The sequence below is a fragment of the Crocodylus porosus genome, unplaced genomic scaffold (assembly GCF_001723895.1).
Source record: "Crocodylus porosus isolate Cpor-Errol unplaced genomic scaffold, CroPor_comp1, whole genome shotgun sequence".
NCBI lineage: Eukaryota > Metazoa > Chordata > Crocodylia > Crocodylidae > Crocodylus > Crocodylus porosus.
Genome location: NW_017728906.1, coordinates 96,958,580 through 96,976,055, shown reverse-complemented (window position 1 = coordinate 96,976,055; position 17,476 = coordinate 96,958,580). Strand labels below are relative to the sequence as shown.

The 17,476-nt window shown below is 40.8% G+C and overlaps 1 protein-coding gene across 1 annotated transcript in view; it reads left to right on the top strand.

The window, feature by feature from the left end:
• Window positions 1-17,476, top strand: part of MYO16 (myosin XVI) — a 484,140-nt gene that overhangs the window by 286,664 nt on the left and 180,000 nt on the right. The window contains exons 16-19 of the mRNA XM_019529669.1: window positions 5,046-5,157; window positions 9,819-9,936; window positions 14,166-14,237; window positions 15,290-15,431. Of these exons, the coding sequence (XP_019385214.1) occupies window positions 5,046-5,157; window positions 9,819-9,936; window positions 14,166-14,237; window positions 15,290-15,431 (444 nt within the window). The remainder of the gene's footprint in view (window positions 1-5,045; window positions 5,158-9,818; window positions 9,937-14,165; window positions 14,238-15,289; window positions 15,432-17,476) is intronic.

Genomic DNA, 17,476 nt, shown 5'->3' with positions numbered 1-17,476 from the left:
TGAAAGCCAGTGTTTTTGTTGCTTTACTAGCCGCGGCATCATATTGAAGGATCATGTTCATCTTGTGGTCAATGATAACCCCCAAGTCTCTTTCTTCTGTAGTGCTAGCTAGCATAGCACTGCCGAGTCTATAAGGATGCTGCAGGTTTTTCTTCCCAAGGTGGAGAACCTTGCATTTTTCAGTGTTAAACACCATCAGGTTCTCATGCATCCATTTGCTGAGCCTGTCCAGGTCAGCCTGGATCATGCTCCTGTCTTCTGGTGTGGATGCTTTGCCCCAGAGTTTGGTGTTATCAGCAAACTTGGCCAGTCCGCTTCTGACTCCAGTGTCCACATCATTAATGAAGATGCTGAACAATATGAATCTAACGACAGAGCCTTGGGGGACCCCACTGGTCACAGGACACCATGATGATTGACTTTCATCAATTACCACCCTCTGGGTCCAACCACGGAGCCAATTTCCCAGCCAGCAGATCATGGTGGACCCAAGGCCACAATCGGCCAGTTTCGCCAAGAGGTGGCTGTGGGATACCAGACTGAAGGCTTTTTTGAAGTCAGGATATATGACATTAATCTCTTCTCCCTTGTCCAGGTGATAGGTCACCTGGTCGTAGAAGGAAATGAGATTGGTCAAGCAAAGCCTACCTGCAACAAACCCGTGCTGACTATCCCTCAGGATGTTAGTGTCGGCCAGTCCATTAAGGATGGCCTCTTTTAATAAACTGTTCTAAGACTTTCCCCAGGATAGAAGTCAGGCTGATGGGTCTATAGTTAGCCAGACCCACTTTCCACCCTTTCTTGAAGTTCGGCACCACATTGGCCTTCTTCCAGTCTTCGGGCACTACACCAGAGCGCCAGGAGTTTTCAAAGATCCGTGCCAGAGGCTGGGCTATGATGCTCACCAGCTCCTTGTGTACCCTGGGGTGCAGATTGTCAGGGCCAGCTGACTTGAAGGTATGCAGCCTCTTAAGGTGTTCCTTCACGAGGTCAGCATTGATGGATGAAATACCTCTTCTGATGGGTGAACCTTACTAAGAGGAACAATCCACTAAACCAGCAAGTGCTTATGATACTATTTTAAAGCATTTATCATTGACTTAACTTTGCTCCCATCATAGTTACCATGAGTTTTGGTTTTGACTTCAGTAAACTTCTACACTTTATTCACTCTGGAGAAATCTAACTCAAAATTTCATTTACTCTTTGCACAAAGTGGGTGCATCTATACACACACTTTACTGCAGAGTAAACTAATTTGCTGTGCAGTAAAGTGTCACTGTCTACACATATTAGGCGGTATTGGCCACAGTAAACTAATCAACTCCACTGTAAAATAGTACTACCTTATGGCAGAATAATTAACTGTGATTAAATATATGTGTAGATATTGACCATGGTTAGGGACAGACATTACACATAAACCAGTTTAAGTGATCAGAAACTGGTTTAAACCTGTAACAGAACAGATGTTCACTGCACATAAGTCAATTTGAAAATGGCTGAAACCAGTTTGAGATAAACCTTGTTGAATGTAGTATCAGACTTAACTGATTTGGGTCAAACAGGTTTATGTAATGTCTGTCCCAGACCCCTTGATGGTTTAAGATAAACCAGACACCCCCAGCTTCCTTGTTCTTAGCCCCCAGTATGGTCTCTGGGCTGGGCTGGGCTGGGTGGGGCTCTCTGCTCTATAGCAGAGCTGACCACTCCCTTCTGCTTCCTGGCTGGAGCTCCAGCAGAGACCCTGCAGGTACAACTAGTTCTGCCTGGCTTCCCTCTGGCCTACCTGCTCTCACTGCTTAAGCAGGAATCACCCCATCCCTCCCATCCCCACAGCACAGACCCCAGCCCCATGGACCCTTTTCATGTGGTATGCTAGCTAATGTCGAGAGGTGTCTGTGTGTGCATGTCTTCAATTTCACTGGGACAGGACAAAGGCAGACAGAACAGTGTCAGCTTAGGGCATTTTTGAGGTAATCAACAGGTCAGCTAATCAGAACATCCTGCCAAGTCCTGGCCACACCCCTTCAGCTCAGCACTATATAATGGAAAGGAGGGCTGCTCTAGCATGCCCCAGCTTCTAGCCTGAGCCACTGCAGTCATGTGCCTGAATTTCCTCAGTCCAGAGACAATGTCTGTCTGGTTATAAATCGGTTCAGCGTAGGCAAGTTAAACTAACTTGCAAAGATTGAATCAATTCAGGCTCAGGCTTTTTGAATGTCTGTTCCTAGCCCATGGGCATAAATTGTAAATGGTCAGTCCAGCCAGCTGGGGGCCGGACTCCTGCATTCTGCCTATCCACACAGTTCCACACTTTCAGCACCCTTATACCCCAGCCAGCCCCTCTGCTGCCTGACACCCCCCCCATCCATTTTCCAGCTCAAGTCTGCTATGCCCCAGCTCAAATTGCTGCTGTCCTGGATGCATATGTAGATGCTGTGCTCAGGAATAGTTTACTTTGGGTCAGACTGCTCCAGAGTTTATTGCTTTGCATTAATTGCATGTGTAGAAGCACCCAGTGGGATTCCAGAAAGTGCTGAACACAAGTCAGTGGGGGGGAAAAAAACTCTGCTTCTTCTAAATCTGGACCCTGAGTTATTATGAGTTGGCAGTTTTAATACATATTTTTGAAAACTCATGCATTAAGAGCATTAAAATAGAATATGCTTTAACTGAGCTTCCAAAATATTAAAGTTATAGGCATAAAAAGACTGTGCCTAAAATAGAGAAAAAACATTCACTGAGCTCTCAGTGGGAGCTGATAAACACTTTCAAATCTAGCCATAAGGGCCCAAATCTACAAGACATTGAGTGCCTCATAGGTGTTTAATCCCCTTATTGCCTTCAATTTGGGGATTTAACCACATTGTAGGCAATAAGAATGCAGTCCAGTCTTCATGTTGTAGGTCAGGGGGTGGCAAGCTACAATTCATAGCCTGGATTTGGACCACAGAATAATTGGATCTGGCCCACAAACTTGAATCAGTGACATTCAGCAGCATGGTCCTCAGCTGTTGTCCCGGGAACCAAACCCTGGTTGTGGACACTCTCTCCATGCCTTCATAGAGAAAAGTGATGGCAGTGGCTAGGTCCCAGCACCCATCTGTCCACCCTTCTCTGACTCATGATGGATCATTTGGGCCTGCAGCTGGAAATGATTGTCTATCCTAGTAAATGGCATTGTGTTAATTAGGAATATCCTCAGAAGTTTGCCCTTTTGGTGGGAAGTGCCACACATCCATGCACACATTTTCTCCCGTTACTTTTTTTTTGGTCTCTCATTAAGGCAAGTTACCTGTTTCTGTCCAAGCAATAAAGGTATTACAGCAATAAGTTTGATGGTATCATGATCTTTCCTAAACATTCTCTCTCATAATCCCTGGCAATAACTGCTAAAATACCATAAAAAGCAAATAATTTGTAAATCTTTCTAAAATCTGCATATGATCATACGAAGCACCACTCTGAGCTACAAGGATTATCAGTCTCCTAGCAGTAGTAAGATGACTATGTGAAGTTCATGTCCACTCCAACTGGAATGTAAATATGATCAGGAACTGCAATAGTACAAGCCACCCTGGTTCTGCTTTTTTTATGGTTATGAGAGAACCTACCACTAAGATGCAAACATGCTGCCCCTTTTTGCCTTTTCCAGTTAGGTGTCATTAAGGCTGGATTTTTTTAAGCGTTTAAGTCTTTAACACCTATTTATTTTAATGGATGTTAGGCACTTAATTATTTTAACCACAGGTGTTATAAGTAGCCCACAATATGTTACAGCTAAGAACATGAATTAGGTTGCAGTTCTTAATGTACATGCTATATTTTCATGCATTTGATGTGTCCTTATGTTGGCTTTTTTTCATTTTTTTGTAATCTTTTTTACATTTCTGAAGGTTTTGGGTTTCTTTTGACGGAACACTTTTTCAAGAATATTTATAATATGTTAGGATATCCCTGTTGCAGGTCATATTGTCTTTTACTGTGGATCTTAGGGCAGTATATTAACCATGCTTACTGCATAAAGACATATCCTGAGAAGTGCTGAGTATATACTTCTTCTACTCATGTGCTTGTGAATTGAATTAGAGGCATACCTGGGCACTTCTGCACCCTCAGTAGAATCAGTGGCTGTGCTGCTAGCAGCAGAAACCAGACTGCCAGCACAGCAGCTCAACACCCCAGTTTGTTACCTGGGGCTACTTCCCTGGTTGTCTCCCTTTTACTATGCTATTCAGTTGAATTATCTTAGGATAAAGCTGAAGAGACCTGGCTTCTTCCAGCTCCTGGGTACAACAGAGTGAAATTTAAGTAGCCAGAGATTTATCTTTCAGGGCACCCACCCCCAAATACACATATTCGTACAGAGAATCACCAGCACTGCAAACTTAGCAGAGGTAGAAATTAAAGACCTTGGTATTAGGGGAGTGCAAGAGGGGCAGGACGGACAGGTAAAATGGCAGGGAAAGAAGATCTGTCATGGGAGGAGAGGAGAAAGATGGAACAAGACTGCTACTCCCAACTGACAAAAGGTTTCAGTGGCACAGATTAAAGTTAAAGCGACCTTGCAGTTTTAACTTACAGTGAGGCTAAGAATGAAGGAACCACAATCAGCTCCTTGTCAAGCTCTTTTTTCCCAGTGTGCCTGAGCTGTAGTTTGCCATAGATGGGAATCAATCCCCTTGCATATTTATTTGGAAGATACTGATTATGAGCTCAAAATAGCCGCCAGACAAAAATTAAGCAATCTTACCTGCCTCCTCAGGAATGGCAGAAATGTACTCCACATGTTCTTTCAAATATATAGAGGTGTCACAAGGAAGTATCTGCGTGCGATAAGAAGCAAGAGTCCAAGGAAATGTGGAATGTAAACACATTCTGTCACAGCTACCTTTCCCTCACTGAGCTCAAGGAACTGTGGTCAGTCTTCTCAAAATACTTTAGAAGTGTTTCAGGTATTTGTAGGCAAAGGGATAAATTTTAACTTCACAACCTTCATAAACCTGCTGTATAAAGAATGTGTGCCATTTTTCTTTGTGCAGGTATCTAAATCAAGCTGGATCTGAGGAGACATCAGTAACAGTGAGCACTCAGAACAGAGACAAATTATCTATCCTAAAACAAGCTCTGAGTGCTTTGGGATTCAATAACCTGGTAAGTTATGCAAGTGTGTCTCCTTAAATCAGGTCATAAGAAACTCCTATATGAAAAGTAAGGAAGAAAGGACCTGGGGTTTTTTTGTTTGTTTGTTTTTGTTTTTCTTAAAAATACCAATGAAACAAAGTGCTAGTTCACTCCGGGGAAATGAGTGTAATCACTTTTAATTAGATACTGCATCAACAATGTCAACCTATTTCATTCTTAAAGATTCCAAAACAGCTGCAAGGTATAATACTCTGAACAATTAAATCACAGATAACAAGAAACAATCAAATCCCATATGACAGAAATCTCATAAATCCCATGGGAATCTTTCCTCTTTCTGATTATCTCCACATCCCTTTAATTTTGTGAAACATATTCCAAATGCTTTCTGATTGCTGGCAGCACCTGAAAAGAAGCATATGCATAATTAGGCAAACAAAATTATAGTCAAGTAACATGAAATATCTGACTTAAACCCACAAATACAAAAAAGAAAAATAGGGTTTGAAGTCCATTTTAACCCTATAAAGTAGGTGATGGAGCTGATTTAGGAAAGAATCAAGGAAGAAGGCTGAAAAAGCACTTGAGGGGAATGGCAGAGATGCAAGGTATTTGAGTTTGGGCACTAGGTGATTACTCCTAGAAGTCATATAATCCTTTTCAGACCAGTAGTGCATTGGGTTTACTGAAACATCTCATATTCTAGACACATTATGTTTCACTAATTCTTTCATTAACTTTTTCCTTTGTTTAAGGAGAGGGGTTTAAACCCCTAAATTTAACTGCAGAGACAATTTGACAACATTAATTTTGATAGAGTTTTGTCTCAGAATTTTACTACATCCTTTGCTTCATTTTATTTTTGCTTGGAACAGCTGAGAGGTTGAAGAGAAGAAAAGAATAATCTTTGGAATAACTTAGAGTGATCTCAGGGTTTCCCTATATTCACTGGACTGCAGTAATCCCCAAAGAGCAAACTGCAAATCAGTTCAGACCTCTTGATGTGCTTTCTGTGCTGGATATATGGGAGTTAGTATAGGGTAGGTCATGCCCCCTAAATGAACTATGCGATCTGTGGAGGGATCCAAATTTACTTTTCTTCTAACTGAAGGTAATGATAAAGTTCTTTACCTTTTTGAAGAGCTACGTAAGCAATACATAACCAATCCTCACTGATGCTTCACTGCCGCAGGCTAATATTTACTAATATCCCTATTTAGGTATAGCTAAGTAGTATTGTATGGATATGGAGACAGTAAGTAAGTCTCTGATCCTGGGCTAGAACCTGATCTTTTGATTTCCATTCTCAAAAAAATTGAGATCAGCTGGAGGATGGAGGGGGGTGGATTCTTATGTTTTGGAGACTTTAAAAAGTCGCTGGCTGCTGGTTCTGCAGTGTGGTTGGAAATGGGGGATGTGACTTCTCTGGTCTACCCCTGCTTGGCTCCTACTGCACTCCTCTGGGTTGAACTGGAGGAGTGCACCAAGTGGGGTCTACTTCTCAAATGGTGAGAAGCATCAGAAAAATGGCCCTCCTCTCCTTTGGAGAGAGCAAGGAAGAACAGATAACTGTGGGATACTGAGGGCCCTCAACACCTGAGAGAAATGTACAGCTATTCAGGTTAGTGCAGGAGTGAGGAGAGAGACCTGGTTTGATGAGGCAGAAGTTTCTTGTGGAAGAGCTGTTCTTCTGTAGGAACATTTTGAACAGTTATACACATTCTTTTGTGCTGGAAGAAAGGCTCTAGCAAAAATGTAATGCCTATACATGGTCTTATCTGGCTCACTTCATACTGACGATGGCCAATGATGTGCTCAGTGTAAATGATCTTGTTCTTAGCCAAAAGGTGCATTAGCACAGTGCTCCCCCCAGGGTAATTAGCACTGCTGAGATAACAGGCATTCTGTTCATTCATCAGAGTGAGGCTAAGTACAGACATTCAAAAAGCCCGAGGCGGAATCAATCAAAGTTACATGGTTTTCTGTAAGCAGCGTAGGTTAGATCAGGAATGAACGGACCACACGTTGGTCTTTTGCAGGGGGTCATGCAGTCTGCCTGCTTTGGCCGAGGCCAGCAGGTTGGGAGTGCTCCTGCACACCTCTCAGCAGACTCCACATCTTCCCAGGCTGCCAGAAACTATAAGAACAGCTGAGCACCTGGGCCAGCCATGATTGGCTGCCAGGGATGCTCTCCTCCCCCTGCTCCATTGTCTGTCAGTTACTGGTATCTGTTAGCTGCTGGCATGCAGTACAGGAGAGAAAGGAGGCATCTGTGACTCTGTACAAACCCCATCACAAAGCACCCCATGCTGCACACACAGACCTGACACTGAGCCCAGAAGAACCCCTGTGAGCATGTGCAGCACCATGGAGACTGATTGGACTGCTGGGCACAGGCAAGCTTTCCCACCCCTCCTTCCCACCCTACGCTGCTTGCCTGCACCTGACAGTGACATGGGAGGGAAAGGGGAAGAGGGAGAGGAGGTGCTATGCCTGCTCACAGGGGTTCTCCTGGGCTCAGTGTCAGGTCTGTGTGTATAGAATCATAGAAAATGAGGGTTGGAAGGGACCTCAGGAGGTCATCTGTCCAAACTCCTGCTCAATGCAGGACCATCCCCAACCAGATCTTTGCCAGGACTTTGTCGAACTGGGCCTCTAAAATCTCCAAGGATAAAGATTGTACCACCTCTCTAGGTAGCCTGTTCCAGTGCATCACCACCCTTCTAGTGAGAGAGGGTTTTTTTGTAATATCCAACCTAAACCTCCCCTGTTGCAACTGGAGACCTTTGCCCATTGTTCTGTCCTCTGCCACCACTGAAAACAGTCTAGCTCCATCCTCTTTCTAAACACATTTCTGATAGCTAAAGTCTGCTATTAAATCCCATCTCAGTCTTCTCTTCTCCAAATTAAATAAGCCCAGTTCTCTCAGCCTCTCCTCAGAAGTCATGTGCCCCAGCCCCCTCACCAGTTTCATTGGTATCCACTGAACTCGCTGCAACTTGTTTTTATTGTGGGGAGGGCCCAAAACTGGACACAGTACTCCAGATGTGTCCTCACCAGTGCAGAATAGAGAGGAATAATCACTTCCCTTGATCTGCTGCAAATGCTCTTACTAATGCAGCCTAGTATGCTGCTAGCTTTCTTGCAACATTGGCTGCTTTGTGATGGGATTTTTGCAGGGCAGAAGTAGGATGCAGGGCTGTAGAGGCAGGAGTCAGGGCTACAGGAAAGATAAAAAAGAAAGTATTATTACTCCTTTTACACTCCCTATTAAGTTCCAAGAGGTTGAAAAGTCGCTTGAGAAATAATCTGATTTAGGGGATAAGAGTTTGTGAGAGCATTTTGTTCTCATGTTATATCTCTTGCAAGGCCTCTTTCAGCACCTTGCACCTGCTAGAATGGCTCCAAAGCATTTCCTAGTTACCCACTCAAACTAGTACACTCCAGTTCTGGAAATGTGCTGATGGGGCCACTTCAGGGACATCTTTGAGGCTGCTGTCAAGAAAGCCAGAAACCATGGTCTCAAGAGCAGCCCCGAATGAATGCCCGTGGAGCATCTTAACTAGAGCATTTCCATGCTTTGGAGCAGGGTGTGTTGGGACACCCTTAGAGGGTCGGGGTTCTCCACAGTTTCTTTAGAAGCTATGGTTGTGTCTCTTGCAGTGCAAACAAGAAAAGAGTCTTTGATTAAATATTTCATTTTGTAACATAGTATTTTTCATGTTGTAGTATTTTGGATCCGATACTGCAACAAATAGTTAATAAATTAAGCCACTTGACCTGCATGGACCAAAACAAATGTGTCATAAATCAGGCTGTAAGAATGATTTCAGTACTTTTCAAATGCAAGTTATCAGATAACTTCACTATCAGTTGACACTGTTCCATAATACATAATAACACTTTATAGAGAGAGGATTTTCTTGCTATGTAATTTAAATGCAAAAAACCCAGCTGTTTAGTTTTCTTTCTTTTTTAACTCCTCTTTTCAAAGATTCAGAATAATTTTTCACAAAATAAATCACAAGTTAATTCTTACCTTTCTCACTCATTTTTTCTGGAGCAATTTTTGCTTAATTTTTATATTAAGAAAAAGAAAAAAAGCTTTTGGGCAGAAATTAGGCCTATAAAATTAGTCTAAAAACATTGTTTCAAAAAGTTATAAGCATATAAAAATCATAATGTACCTTAAAAATTTTAATTATAGCTTTTGCCACTGGGATCTTGCTGAATTTATAGCTATACCATTTGCTTTTGATTGTGATAAGCTGGGAAAAAATATTGCTATTCATAGGTATAGAATTTCTCACTTTGTAATTGTCAGTAGGCAAGACATTTTTATTTATTGCAGAAATAATATATCTATTACAGGTATTTTATTATTGCACCACATTCTAAATACATTTCTCAGAACATGAGTTAATTTGATTTACATGAATAAAATAGTAAAAATGGTAATTTTTATTGTTTTATATACTGTATAGGTCACAGTATGATTTCTAAACCCTAAAGTACTTACCTATTAATACATTATAAATGAATAGCTTTTAGTCTAGCAAATGCCACTACTATATATTAATAATGCATATATTTTTGTAAAGCATCTTTTTTTCGTTGGTATGCCCAGCAGAACTCTTCTTTATCTTTAATTGTGTATAAAATATGTGCAGGAGGTGGAGAACCTATTTGTAATTCTCTCAGCAATTCTGCATCTTGGAGACATTCGGTTTACTGCTCTGACAGACGCTGAGACAGCATTTGTGTCAGACCTGCAGCTACTGGAACAAGGTTAGTAGAACATGGCTTCTAGTGTTGCCTCCTTTGTCTTGTAGCAGAGCAATTTCACTGATTCACCAATAGGTGGAAACACTGTCTAGGCTGACAAAGATCTGCTCTGAAGCCTCAGTTAGTGTGGAAACACAATATCTCATTGACTTTGATATTTTCTAAATTACAGATTTTTAAGTGAATAAATACAATTCTATTAACCCTGACATTTGCTTATACAGTGTACAAAAGGTTATACAGTGTACTTTGGGTACTCTTTACTCTTTTTAAATATACCTATGTTGCTGATCAACAGCCAAGCAATTTACGTTGAACATTATTCCTTACATTAAAAAATCTTTGCGTTAAAAGCTTCTATTGCTTTGAAGTTGCCCTCTTGGTCACTTACAAATCTCTTCAGAATGACTTATGAATACAGATTGCCAATACATAGCATACCTTAACTCTAATACTAGCAAGAACTTGCCAAGTCCTGTGAAAAGTCCTGTATAATCCATAAGAAGGGAGAAAGCTGTAATCAAGTACGCAGATGCATTCAAACTTTACAAAGTCCTGATTATTGTAAGCTGATTTTACATGTTCATTAATTTTGATTACTACTGTGACAGCTCCCTCTTATGTTTAGGTTCTTTTACCCGTTAAAAAAAATGGTAGGTAATCATTGATCCTCTGGATTGTGGTGTATACAAAAGAAGTGTATAGTCAGATGCCTGATGAATGCATTTGTGGTGACGAGCCCAATTTGAGAGCAACACAGCTTGTTACAAGTTTCACAGACCCATATGTTGTCTAAGTTGGAGTCAAAATTTACAGCATGCTGCTTTGTTCTTTCTTGCTTTGTTTCTGTCCTCTGGCTCAGAGCCACTTCATGTTGAGCTGCACCTAGTGCCAGATGTTCCCTCCAAATCAGACAGGATTCTGCCTGCTCCTCCTAGCTTTCTATGTTGATGTTGAAAGACTTCATATCAGTTTTGTACACATCATGGTACTGCCATAGAGGGTGACCCCGCTTTCTAAAGCCATTTTGAATCTCACTGTACAAAATATTCTTGGGGATACAGTTTCCTCCCATTCTCATGACATGATGAATCCATTGCAAACTCCTATTCTTGATAGTGGTTTCTAAATGTGTCAGTCCTGTGCACTTCAGTACCTCTATCTTCGATATTCTGTCTTCCTACTTTATTTTCAGGATCATGGTGACATCTCATGCGGAAGCTGTTCAGTCTCTTAATATGCCTGGCATATGTAGTCCATGTTTCTGAACCACAAAGCAAGGATGACTGTAAATAGTCTTGTAGATTTGCATTTTCACCTTAGTTGATCGTTTGCTGTTATTCCATGCATATTTCTGCAATAGCACAAAATTCTTAGCTGATTTTCCAATTCTGTTAGTCAATTAAGTCTGAAGGTCAAGATTCCTGTAGATTATAGAATCCAAGCAGCAAAAACCATAAACAACACAAAGAGATTTATCTTCCAGAGTGATGTCAGGTATTGGTTCTTCCACTCCTTAGTACGTGATCACAGTCCTCTTAAGACTAATTGCCATCCCAGAACTCTTGCATGACTCAGAAAATCTGCCCGAGAGATTTTTGAGGGAAGAACCACTGTGGGGAACCAAAGCCGCATCATCCACAACAGGAAGTCTCTCAGTACTAGTTCTTTCACCTTGGTTTTCTTCTAAACCTTGCAATGTTGAACAAGCCTCCATCTAATCTGTTTTAAAGATAAATGCCATCATTGCTGTCCTTGAATGCATGAACAAGCAGGAATGAAAAGTAGATGTTAAAAAGCACGGATGGCTAAGACACATTCCTGTTTCACCCTTTTGTTGATGTCAAAGGCATTTGATTCTTTGTTTTCATACACTACAGTTGCCTTCATACCTTGTTGTAATGAGTGAATGATGTTCCTCAGTTTGTGGGGACAACCCGGTTTCTTCAGAAAAGTGAAAAGGCCCGTCTGTTCACTGTATTGAAAGCTGTCATTACATTGATGAAGACTATATACAGTGGTATTCATCCTGAATGAAAATCTGATTGACTTTCAGGATATATTGTTTCACCAAGAGATTGCAGGCTAGAAACCATGATCTGAGTGTCACTTTTTCTGATGATGTTCAACAGGAAGATACCTCTGTAAATATCACAGTTGCTTCTATCTTCTTTGTTTTTGTATAATTGTAGAAATTGAGCATCTTTGAAATTTTGCAATACTGCTTCCTCTTTCCAACAGAGCAGTATAACATCATATAGTTTTTTAATTAATTTGTCATCAGCACATTTGTAGATTTCAGCAGGCAAAAAGTCGTTACCAGATGCCTTGTTCCCAGAAATCAATTTAATGGCTTTCTGCAAATCTTCTGATGTAAGCTCCTTGTCCAGATCCATCCTAATTTCAAACTGTGGTAACCCTCCAAGCTCTTTGTGTTTGATTTCAGTCTCAGTGGAGTATAGAATTCCATAGTGTTCAATCCAACACTCGAGTTGTTTTTGTTGATTAGTAATGACATTTCAGTTTAAGTCTTTCTCCGTTTTTTTTTTGACTGAACTAACTGCTCATCTCATCCTCTTGTGTATTGCATCGCTACCATGTGTGTCAGATGTTTTTGGAATATCATTACAGTGTTTCAGTCAAAAATCTTGGGTATATCTCTTAGCCTTCTTTTGCATTTCTCTTCAAGCTTTTCTCAGAAGTTCCAGGGTTATGGCATTGGGAGATTTCTTATAGTTGATTAGCACTGTCCTTCTGTTCTCAGTGGTGGTAGAAGGGTTTCAGAGTGCTCTTCAAACCTATCTGCATCTTTCTTAACTTTTTTGCCAAAGACTGTGGTGCTGTTACAGCAGCTTTGTACATGTTAGTTTTTAATTGTTCCCAAGCCTCAGTGGCTGTGTTGTTAGGTAAACTTGCTTTCATAACTGACTTGATGCTTGATTTGGCAGGCTAATCTCCAAAACCAAATTGAATCAGGAGACCCATTAATCTCTCTAAATTAAGTTGGAAGACTCCAAATTGATTCAGAGAGATTTGCCAATTTGGACATAGACAGAGCTTTATATGTTTTTTGTACGTCCCTTGAGGTACCAGGCGTGGCTTGTGAATGCCGAGATGGTGGGGCAAATGGAGCATCCCACAGGAGTGCAGGGGGTTCCCCCGTGCACTTGGCGGTGGACCCTGAAATGGACCAGAAGTAGTTCTGGTCCACTTCTGGGTCCATTGCGGAGTGTGAGGGGGACCCCTCCCCATCCCCCAGCTCGGTGACTGGTGCTTCCTGGGTCTGGGGGGGGCACTTAGGGACCCCTTGCAGCTGATCACTGAGCTGGGAGTATGTGGGATGGGGGTCCGCTGTGTGCTTGGCAGTGGACCCAGAAGTGGACTTCCAGGTCCGCCGTCAAGTGTGTGGGGGACCCCCCTCACCATGCTTCTGTGGGATGCTCCATCTGCCCCACCATTTCAGCATTCATAAGCCACGCCTGGTACCTCAAGGTATTTAGAAAAAACATATAAAGCTGTGTTTACGGCTGAATCAGTGATTCTCTGAATCAGAATTAAATCTTCAGATTCAGCCGAATCAAACTGTGACAGTGATCTGAATCAGCAAATTGAATCACTGTCCCTCGAATCAGGGAGAATCCAAATCCAAATTGAATACTGCCCACTTAACACACCCTTAGTTTCTATGTTTTTAATTTGGCTGATGTCTCTCTGAGAATGGATTGTAGTTTTTGCTATGGTGGATCTTTTTGACGTTGATTTTGACTTTACAGCCAACTGAAGCATTGTCTATGTCTTCACTTGCCTATTAATGACTTAAAGTTAGCACTGTGATAGCATCTCTGCAAGATTTCTTTCAGGTGGTTATGCAAGGTCAGTACTAGATCTAATTGGTGCTAGTGCCCTGATCTTGGATGTTTCCACAATGTTTTCCTTGGGACTTTTGCCAGTGAAGTAGGTGTTGGTAATGCATAGATTTTGACTTGCACAAAGTTCTAATACTTGCTGGCTATGACCAATTCCATGTTTGCCCAGAGTATCAGGCCAATTCTTAATCCAACTCTTGCACTGAAGTTGCCAAGTATTATATTGGTCTCATTTGTGTGAGTTTTCTGAATCTCTTCTTCAAGTTGTTGTTAAAAAAATAGCATCTAAATAAGAAGGTCTGTTTATATAATAAAATTAAGTAAATAAATGCACACAAATATTCAGAACAATTCTTTTCATTTCAGTGGCAGGAATGTTGCAGGTTTCACCAGATGAACTCGCTTCTGCCTTAACAACTGATGTTCAGTATTTCAAAGGTACTGTGTTCCAAGTTCACATTCATGTACGTGAGATTTTGGTAGCTATTTATTAATCGTTTTAGTTTCAAAGGCAAAATAGCTGATGTTTTGTTTCATGTTATTATGAGCCAGTAAAAAATCTCTGTCAAGAATACTTAGGGCTGTTACCCTTAAATATGGCAGGCTGGACCACAGAAGTCTAGTAAACTCTGTAACGTGAACCTCAGCAAAGATGAGAGGCTAATGTTAGTACACCTGAAATGTGTTGAACCTTACACAAGTGTAGCAAGATCAGAAACTAGGCTGTAGTGCTAAGAACGGGGGGGGGTGTCAAGAATAGCAATTCCCAGATAACCTGTGCCACTATCACAGCCCATGTTGGGGGAGTTTGTGCCAAGACAGCAGCTTGCCATGCCTCTACAACCTGTGTCAGGAAGTAAGTGCTTCTCTCCAACCCCCACGTCACCCAAGACACCACAATTTAAGTTGTGCCTCTGTTCAGATGGGTTCTCTTTAGCAAAAGATGGAGTCCAGTATGCCACACGTGTGTGTGCAGGGCTGGATTAACACTTTAGTGGGCCCAAGGCAAAAAAACTCATGGGCCTCCAGCCAGTCAAAACCACCCTCCCCACCCCAGTGCTGCCGCCTACAGGGAGCTGGGTTTGGAACCACCACTAGGAAGCAGTCGCCACAGCAATGAGACTGACAAAAGGAAGGGGATGGGGCCATTTGCACCGCCACTGCAGGGGGAAGGACCAGGGCCACCCACAGCTCAGGACCCTAGGCATGTGCCTAGTTTGTCTGTGCATTAATCTGGCCCTCTGTGTATGTGTGTTTTTACCCCTTTTCCTGAGGTTAAGGTCTTTTTTGTGTGTTGTTGAAAAAGCCTTGTGCTCTTCCTGCATAAATACCAGTAGCCTGCAACATGGATATTGGCAAAAAGAGGAAGTGAAAAGGCTGGATTAAGTTGCTATGTTAAATCTAAAATATTATGTTAAATATTATGTCAAAATGTTACTAATGTGTTTTCTAATTATGCTTTCCTCTCCTTTTCCTACTTACTTTCTTAGGAGATATGATCATGAGGCGATATACTGTAGAGATAGCAGAATTTTACCGGGATCTTTTAGCAAAGTCACTGTACAGTCGCTTATTTAGTTTTTTAGTGAATGCTATCAACTACTACCTCCAGAATCAAGATGAGACCAGCAGGTAGGAGCTCAGTTGTTAGCTAATCCCACCACTTGTCTCACACTGCCCTATTAAAATATAGCCTCTGAAAGATATAGAATCGAATACTGCTACAATTAAAGCATTTAATTATAGCATACCAGTTTTACTGAGTGATGTTAATGACCCTGCATGGAATACATTAAATCCTTGGGAGACTGTTGGGAAAGTGTATGTTGTGTGCTTATATGCAAAAAGATTTTAATCTGAAGAGGGTTGTGGTTATTTCTGGCCAGTTACTATCTACTATTTATGTAGCTAGAAAATGATTTATGTTCAAAATCAAGCTAACCTAAGTTAGTCAGCTTTGATATGACTGTGTTTCATGTTAAAGTATGTCATACATTTCATGTAAGTCATAAGAATTTATATGGAGTCTCTATATATGGTTAAGACCAGTACATTTTAAAAGCTGATATTCCAGGGTGAATCATGATCTCACCAGGTAAAAGTTTGCTATTTACTAGATGAAGAATTTACCTGTTATTATTCACAATAATTATGGGCTATTTAAAAAAATCAGTTCAGAAGTCTTCAAATACATTATTAAATTTCATTTGTGTATTAATGACACTTCTAGGGGAAAAAATCTAATTTTCCATGGGTAATCATCTCCTAATTCAAACAAACTTCTGTTCAATATGGTTTCATAGAAAGCCTGGATGTTAATTAATATACATTAATAGGGAAGTTTAGAAATTAAAAAAAAAAGAAAGACATTTCCACCGAATTCAGAGGAGAAAACTAAAACCAAGATCTAATTAGATTATAATATATGTGTTTATTAACTGAGTTTCAAAACATCACATGCACACTGTGACTTCTTTATATATACCATATGTGATGGTTTGGTATTATTCACAAGTGGTAAGGTGTAAGTGACTCATAAATAACAGGAATCAATGGGTTTTTTTGTACCACACAATTGCATGGGCTGCATTAGCCATATATTTATTATTTTTTCTTTTAAAATTTGGTTTCCTTTTGTCATATCCATGTGCCAAATTCATGTCTCTAAATGCTGACTTATGACAAAGTAATTTTAAAACTGCTATAGCAGAGCCTCTAGAAATTTTCCCCATATAAAAAGTTTTCCTGACTAATGTAGAGTCAGTACTACTTCCTGCAGAACCCCCAGTGCAGGGAATGTAATGGAGTCATTTCAAAAGGGAAGGTGGCTTAGCCTCGGATGTGCCTGCTTAGAGCTGTAGGCAGCTGAGTAAAGATTAGAGTGAACCTCAAGCTATTTCCATCTTCCCTAGAAGAGGTTCATTGTCAGGAAGGCACAATGTAGCAATTTAACTCTTCCCCAACTCATTGCCTCTTTGAACCTGTGCTGAACTCAAGTCAGCACAGGAATCAATTCAGCCCGTGAAGAGTTTGTTGCCATGAATCCAACTGTAATGGCTTTTGTCAAAGAAAAAGGACATGATTTATACAATCTTGTCTTCACTGCTATTCTAACTTGACTAAAATAACTTCAGCTAGCCAACTAGAATTAAGTACACAGCTTTATGCAGCATAGATAAATCATAAGAGTCCCAATTTCTGAGCATCCTCAAACAGCTCCCGTATTTTAGCAGTGGCTCATTCCATTCTTAAGGTTGCCAGTGTCCCCTGTGGTCTGGAATATGACCTAATAACCTGAGTTAAAAAGTCCTTATTACTATTTTAACTTGAGTTAGCTAACGTCTGACTTAAGAGTACACATTCTTTTTAAGTCAGTGTCAGGTAAATGTACATTTAGAAGTGGTTGTAGTAACTGGGAAGAGCGACTATCAAAGATATGTGAAATATGCAATTTATCGTATGTTTCCGAAGTTAATAGGCCAGTTTTTCCTCACCTGTCCTAACACAACAACCTTGAATCAGTGGCATTGAATCAATATAATCTGCAGCAAGATTGGCTCAAAGCCTATTTCATGTTTTTTAGTAGTACTTAATAAATAGTAAAGTTTATAATAGTACAGTTGCTGGGAACATTTGGCTCAATATATTTAAATCAAATTACATTTTACTCAATATAG